The 7,654-nt window shown below is 46.8% G+C and overlaps 1 protein-coding gene across 4 annotated transcripts in view; it reads left to right on the top strand.

Moving 5' to 3' along the window:
* Nucleotides 1-7,654, top strand: part of PCNT (pericentrin) — a 131,382-nt gene that overhangs the window by 63,765 nt on the left and 59,963 nt on the right. For all 4 annotated transcript variants that reach the window (XM_034654113.1, XM_034654121.1, XM_034654105.1 and 1 more), the window contains one exon: nt 4,585-4,736. In XM_034654113.1, the coding sequence (XP_034510004.1) occupies nt 4,585-4,736 (152 nt within the window). The remainder of the gene's footprint in view (nt 1-4,584; nt 4,737-7,654) is intronic.

Raw genomic sequence — 7,654 nt, 5'->3', positions numbered from 1 at the left:
AATGGTTCTTAGTCTCCAAGTATTTGAGTTTCTTCCAAATTTTTCCTTGTTGTTGAGTTCCAATTTCAGAGCACTGTGGTCTGAGAATATGCATGGGATAATTTCAATGTTTTGGTATCGGTTGAGACCTGTTTTGTGTCCCAGAACATGGTCTATTCTTGAGAATGTTCCATGGGCATTAGAATAGAATGAGTATTCTTTGGTTCTGGGGTGTAGTGTTCTATATATATCTATGAGGTCCAACTCATCGAGTATGGCATTCAAAGCCTTTGATTCTTTGCTTAGTTTTTGCCAGGGTGTTCTGTCTATTTCTGATAGTGGGGTGTTGAGGTCCCCTACTATTAATGTATTTTTATCTATATGTCTCTTTATTCTGGTTAAGAGTTGGCTTGTGTATCTTGCTGCTCCCCTGTTNACTTGCTTCTCCCCTTTTGGGGGCATATATATTTATAATTGTCATATCCATTGTTGAATACTTCCTTTAAGAATAATATAGTGCCCTTCTGTGTCTCTAACTATAGTCTTTAGTTTAAAATCCATTCTATCTGATATGAGAATTGCTACCCCAGGTTTCTTTTGAGGTCCATTTGCGTGAAAGATGGTATTCCTGCCCTTTACTGACAGTCTGAATGTATCTTTAGGTTCAAAATGAGTCTCTTGTAGACAGCAGATGGATGGGTCATATCTTTTTATCCAATCTGCAACCCTGTGGTGTTTTATGGGAGCATTCAAGCCATTTAGATTGATAGAGAATTATTGACAGATATGATTTTAATGATGCCATGTTGCCAGTAAAGTCTTTGTTTGTATCGGTTGTGACTTTCTGTTCTTTATCACTTGGGGCCTTTTTACCTTTATAGAACCCCCCTTAATATCTCCTGTAGGGCTGGTTTTGTGGTTACGAAATTGGTTAGTGACTGGCGATTCTGGAAGGTCTTTATCTCTCCGTCAATTCTGAATGACAGCCTTGCTGGTTAAAGGGTCCTTGGCTGCATGTTTTTCTCTGAAAGAGCTTTAAAAATGCCCTCCCCCAACCCTTTCTCTCATTCCAGGTCTGTGTAGACAGGTCTGACGTAATTCTGATACCTTTGCCTTGGCACGTGAGAAATTTCTTTGCCCTGGCCGCTTTCAATACTGTACCCTTGGATCTAATATTTGCGAATTGCACTATGACGTGACGTGGCATAGGTTTGTTGTGGTTGAGCTTGGGAGGGGTCCTCTCTGCCTCTTGGACTCGAATGTTTGTTTCCCTCGCTAGATTAGGTAAGTTTTCAGCTACAATTTGTTCAAATATCTCTTGTAGACCTCTGTTTTTCTCCACTCCCTCGGGGATGCCGATGATTCTGACATTGGAATGTTTCATTGAGTCAGTAATCTCCCATAACCTACATTCTTGCACGTGGATTTTTTTAAGTCCAGCTTCTGTTTCCGTTTTTTCCTCTACTAACCCATTCTCCAATTTGCTAATATGTTCCTCTGCTTTGGTGACCCTGGCCATCAGAGCCTCTAGTTTTGCCTGCATTTGGCTCATAGAATTTTTAATTTCTGCGATTCACTCTCATTTCCACCCTTAGAGATTTTATTATTCTCAGTAACATTTTCGTTAATACTTGTTTCAAGTCTACTCATCATTTTGACCATTATTACTCTGAATTCCATATCTGATAATTTGGTTACATCCATATCCATTAGTTCTGTGGCAAAGGCCACAGACTCACTGTCTTTTCTTTGCTGGGGGGGCTTCTCCTTCTTGTCATTCTGATGAGGAGAGGTTGTGGAGTTGTCCAGAGCCCAAATTATTGCCTGGGACCCAGGCCGTGCACCGTTGTTTTATAGGGATCTTTGGGATGTGGGCTTCTTTTTTAAGATTGTATTTATTTATTTATTTATATGGCAGAGAGCCAACCAGCGAGAGAGGGAACACAAGCAGGGGATTGGGAGAGGAAGAAGCAGGCTCCCAGCGGAGAAGCCCGATGAGGGACTCCTTTCCGGACCGCCGGGATCACGCCCTATGCCGAAGACAGGCTCTCAGTGACTGTGCCACCCAGGCGCCCCGGGTTGTGGGCTTCTTGATTTTTCAGCCTGCCTTCTGGGGGAGGGGCCTGCCGCCCGTACTCAGGAAACCCTGTTTGGGTAGAGTCTCCGTGTCCACTGCGAGGGGGGATGGGGATGGGCACGCTGTGAGCCGGTATTTCCAGGCTTTTGTTCTCTGGCGGCTTTCCCTGGCGGTCTGCTGTGCCTCTTCTGAGAGTCAGAGCAGCAGTGGCCGAATCTCAGCCTCTGTCACAGAACAGAGGGATCGCGGACCATTGTCCGCTGATGTTCTGGCCACTTTAACTCTGTTACTGTTGGTGCTGCCCGACCCTTAAGTGTCCCGGGATGTGCGCCCCACACCCGGCGTCCCAGCCCTCACTTCCAGGGCCGGCACGTCTCTGTCCTTTGTGTTTCTAACGCCGCCAGCCGCCAGAGCTCCCGGTCTCAGTCTGGATCCAGTGAGCACACCGTAGTTCCGGAGTTTCGTGAGATGCCTGGTGGCTTGCTCTCCCGGCTCTCGGCTCTCGTTCTCAGTCTGCTGTCTCACGGGTGCCGTCTGTGGGTCGCCTGCTCCCCCGCGCAGGTGGCTACCGCTTCCCAGTGCCCGAACGCGGCGGCTCCCTCCCCCTTCTGTTTATCTTCCGATATCTGTGCGCGGTTTCACGGCTCCCCGCTTCGTACCTCGATACTCAGCGCTGGAGATGTTTATTTGTAGAGATCCAGATGTATCTTCCTGCGTCTCAGGCTGATTCCATGGATGTTCAGGCTGGTCTGGTACCTATCCAGCTCGACTCAGGGGACCGGCTGAAAAAGGGGACCCGTACTCCTCCGCCATCTTAACTCTTCAGCCGGTTTCTTAGAAAAAAAGCTATGTTAAGATGTTTATTTGTACTTTTCTCTTTTTTGATCAGTGTCACTAGAGGCGTATCTATTAGGTTTTTTTCCCCAGTGACCATGCACTTTTTTGTGAAAGGGAGGGAGCAGGACCGGCAAAGGGAAAAGTCTATGTCCCATAGACTCAAAGAGTGGAATCAGCCATCATGGTGGCCTGTGTTCCTGGCCCTCACAGGTGTGGCTACCTGATCCCGCAGCCAACCCTGAGAATGGGGCTGCATGCTGTGAGTCCGGCAGGTCTGCCATCTGTTCGCACCCCACCAGCTGGGGCCAAACCATGCCTGGAGCCGTCTGAGTACCAGTTTCATGTGCGGTCAGCACTTGGGTTCACTGTTCGTCTTCTCTTCTGTTTGTTTTTGGTCATTGTTTGCCATCTTAGTGTGACATAACCAGTGGTCTATAGAATCTGTATTTTTTTCTAATTTCCCTACAAGCACGGCATTGAAATTATGTTTGCAGTTTGCTTTCATTCCTGCAGTAAGGGGCTTCAAATTTACACTCTTTTATTTTATCTGGTTTTTGTTTCCGTTTTGTACTAACATTCTACGGGTCCTACTCTGGTATTCTCTTAACAGTTTTCTAACCCATGCAAACCTGCTTTTCCTGCTTTTGGATGAAGACATGTCCATGCCAGCTGGGTGTGTCCCAGCACACGGCTTCTCCACCTGGAGTCCACTTGCTTTTGGGCTCCACCCGTCTGAGCCTGAGCTAGAGGCGGTAGGCATGTCACCCATTGGCTGATCCACTGCCCAGCCATTGTTCCCAATACTTGACAGCAGCGTGGGACAGGCATGTGGCCTGCCTGGCTCTCTGCTGCCTGTGTGCACAGTCATGCTCTGTCACGTTCTCTGTTCCTTCATCTTCTGTGGGGAGGTGCCCATGTTCTTGTCAGTAAACTCAACCAGCCCTGAGAAAGAACTGTGGTTGGCAGTGGGCTCAGGTCACTCTGTTGCTAGGAAGACACACTTGTCATTTCACTAAGCTGCATGACAAAACCACAGTGACCTATTGTCAGTGCTCAAGCAGTCTGGGGAGCCCATGGTAGCCAGGGATGCCCAGGGCAGCTGGTGGCACCTACCCGACCAGACCACTGAGACCCTACGATTGTTGACTTTTTTTAAAGATTCATTTATTTAATTTAGAGAGAGAGAGCGAGAGGAGGGGCAGCAGGAGAGAGAGAATCTCCAGCCGACTCCGGCCAAGCACAGAGCCTGACTGTGGCTCTATTCCAGGACCCTGAGATCATGACCTGAGCCAGAACTGAGAGTTAGATCTCAACTGGCTGCGCCACCCAGGCACCTCTGTTGGCTCCTTTTTTCAAGGAGAAATATATAAGAATCATCTTCACTTGCTTGGAAATTAATGTTTATTCTGAATGGCTGTAAAGGAGATTTTGAGTTCTTATTGATGAGAATAATCTCTGGTGAATTTGCCCCTTCCCCCTGGTGCCTGGGGCAGGCTAGAATGTTTATGTATTCTGTTTTTGTAGGCAATGAATAATGGCGGGATGGGGGTGGGAACCCTATTAGTAATTTTCACCTTTAATCAGTCACATTTTGCCATATTTTTGCTAACTGGGATGATGAGTATTTCTTGAAGAAGTTTATTCCTCACGAAATTGTTTTAAGTAAAGCTGTAACAATTTTTCCTCAACAGCTGAAAGACCAAATTTTATCCTTAAGTCACGAGGTGGAAGAGTGCCATTCTGAACTGGAGAAGCTACAGCAAAGGCGTGAAAGGGAAAACCAGGAAGGCACAGACCTCATCTCCATGCTGAAGTCTGACATTGACCTGTCTGACCGTGAAAGGTCAGTCACACACTCCTCCCTGTCACAGCTGCCCTGGTGCTTCCTCCACTGGAGGGAGTGCACGGTGATAGCTGGCAGGGTGGAACCCTGTGCCACATTCTTCTTCTCATTTCAAAAGACTTTAAACATCAAGAAAAGTACTCAGTAATGTAAGATACCTATATGTACCCACCACTCACTTTGCCAAATCTTCACATTTTGCCAGATTACAAAATTTGATGCTATAATGTGGTATGAACCTTAAAATTAAATTGTCACTTCTTTTGTTTGTTTTACCAGCAGAAGTTGGGTGTTTTCAGGAATAACAGAATTGCAGTCCAGGACAAGCTAGCTAGTGCAGCACCATGAGCAAGTCTGGAGACCAGAGCAGAGGAAGCTCTTTTATAGAGGGGAGAGGGCTGGGACTGTTGTAAACAGAAAGTCCATTGGAGTAAACTGGGTGTTGAAAGTGTAGTGGTTTTTCATTGTCGAGTTGTGATTGGCTCCCATTGGCTGAGCTGTTGGGTCGTTCTTCCTACTGGGGTAGTAATGCAGTAACTTGTCGAGGTGCCTCTCTTCCTGATAGGTCTGCAGTTGGTCGGCCTTGAGAGCTCCCCCTGCTGGCTTCCTGAGCACATTCTAATCGAAGTTTTCTTTTATTAATTTTTACACTTCCCCCTTTTGATCAAGATCTTTCCTCAAAGCCATTGCTGATCAAGAGTCAGGTGTTTCATATTTTGTGGTCTTGTCCCTCAGTGCCAGGAAGGACCTTTCCTGGTTGTCCTTTCCAGAGGCTGGCTAGAGGGGCGCCTGGGTGAAGTGTCAGCCTTTGGCTGGGGTCCTGATCACAGGGTTATGGGATCGAATCCCGCATCAGGCTCCCTGCTCAGTGGGAAGCCTGCTTCTCCCTCTGCCTCTCCCCTCGCTTGTGCTCTCTCACTCTCTTTCTCTCTCTCTCTCAAATAAATAAAATCTTTAAAAAAAAAGGAAAGAAAAGGCTGGCTAGAGGGCTGGCGGTAACAGAAGTGTAATAGTTTTCTTCTTTTCTCCCAGTGTCTGGGCTCTTTGCAGTAGCAGAAACTGCAAGTTTTTTGGTTTTGTTTAGGGGCCTTTACTTGCCAGATTTGAAAGTTAAGGATTTTAGCAGTTTTTTAGGTGACTCGTGTAGGATTTAAGCAGCTGGTTTGCCATAGTCACTAAATCTGGAGTGGGCAGTTTCCCATTCTGTCCTGGTGCTTTTCAACTAAAAGAGAAAGATCCCAGTTCAGCCTGTTAAAAAATAGAGTTAAATGCTTCCCAGGTAGATTCAGCATCTAAAAAAGACTATTTGGAGTTCATTGTAATGGTCATGAAGAGGGTTATTAGGCTTTTGTTTACAAGCCTGAGTTTTCTTCCAATCAGCAGACTTAGAAAAAGCTACGATAACTGCTCAGTGATTTCCCGAGAGTGTTGTAGCATCCTGATGGAAGTCGAGGGTGGGATTCTCTAAATCCCCCCTGGGGGTGTTTCCTTTGGGCTAATTTCATCCAGTGTTTGGCATTGCCCTCACCAACAGGCATGTGGACTAACTGATACAAATATGAGAAACCAGATTGGTAAGTTTGAGTAACTGTGCTAAAATCTTCAGCAAACGTGTCAGAGCCCTTAGTTACTTTAAGGACACTCTTTAACTGTGGCTCGCAGTTTGGTCTTAGTCCGGAAAACATAAGAAGCTTGAGGTCTATGCAGATCCTCAGAAGGCTCTAGAGAGGCAGGTTTTAACAGGTTCAGGAGAGGAGGGAGTGGGAAGAGGTTCAGAGGGAAAGGGAAGCTCGTCAGAGAGAATAGAGGAAAATGGCACTGGGTGCAGGACCCCAGTACTTGGTGGTCTCTGCTTGTCTGCAGAGGGGATGGGGGGGATGGTAAGGAGGCCTCAGAAGCCATTCTGATTTCTTTCAATTGTTTGCCTCTGTTTATTTACTATTTGTATATTTTTTAAAGATTTTATTTATTTGAGAGAGAGAGCACAAGCAGGGGGAGCTGCAGGCAGAGGGAGAGGGAGAAGCAGGCTCCATGCTGAGCAGGGAGCCTGATGCTGGGCTCTGAGGTGAAGGCAGATGCTTAACCAACTGAGCCACCGGGGTGCCCCAGTTTGCCTCAGTTGAGAAGTAATATTTTGTAAAGAGGCAAACAGAATCCTGAAAATATCTGGAAGCCTCAAGATACCATTTAAAATAGGCATCCCATTCAGGGTTTTTTTTTCCCCTTTTGTTAAGGAGCCATGGCTTTCTAATTTAGAGTAAAACAAGTTTTGGGAGATCAACAGTTCCTTGTAATGGCTGTTGAAGTCCTAAATTAGTTCTGGTTAAGTCAGTCCACTTAGTTACAAATGCGAATGCACATCATTTTTTTTTTTTAAAGATTTTATTTATTTATTCGACAGAGATAGAGACAGCCAGCGAGAGAGGGAACACAAGCAGGGAGTGGGAGAGGAAGAAGCAGGCTCATAGCGGAGGAGCCCGATGTGGGGCTCGATCCCGTAACGCTGGGATCACGCCCTAAGCCGAAGGCAGACGCTTAACCGCTGTGCCACCCAGGCGCCGCTGCACATCATTTTTAAGCATGAAACCAACTGGAGTCCCAGTAGCAAACCTTTTGTGAATGTTTCATTGGCTGGGCTGTGGCGGCCACTCGTTGGCTGGGCTTTTATGGGGGTGGGGTTGGGAGGAAGAACCTGTCCTCCTGCTGGGTTGGTAAAAACCCAGGTGCCAGGTGCTTCTTTCCACTGGGTCTGCTCCCCCTGCTGGCCTCCTGGCTCCGCTGTCAACGTGATGTCCCTTTAGTCGTTTTTATAGTGGGCACAGGTAGTGTTTGGTTTGTCGTGGTTGAGTTTGGGAGGGGTCCTCTCTGCCTCTTGGACACGAGTGTTTGTTTCCCTTGCTAGATTAGGGAAGTTTTCA

The sequence above is a fragment of the Ailuropoda melanoleuca genome, chromosome 1, assembly GCF_002007445.2.
Source record: "Ailuropoda melanoleuca isolate Jingjing chromosome 1, ASM200744v2, whole genome shotgun sequence".
NCBI classification, from domain to species: Eukaryota; Metazoa; Chordata; class Mammalia; order Carnivora; family Ursidae; genus Ailuropoda; species Ailuropoda melanoleuca.
Note: the sequence above shows the minus strand (reverse complement) of the source record. Positions and strands in the feature narration are given on the sequence as shown.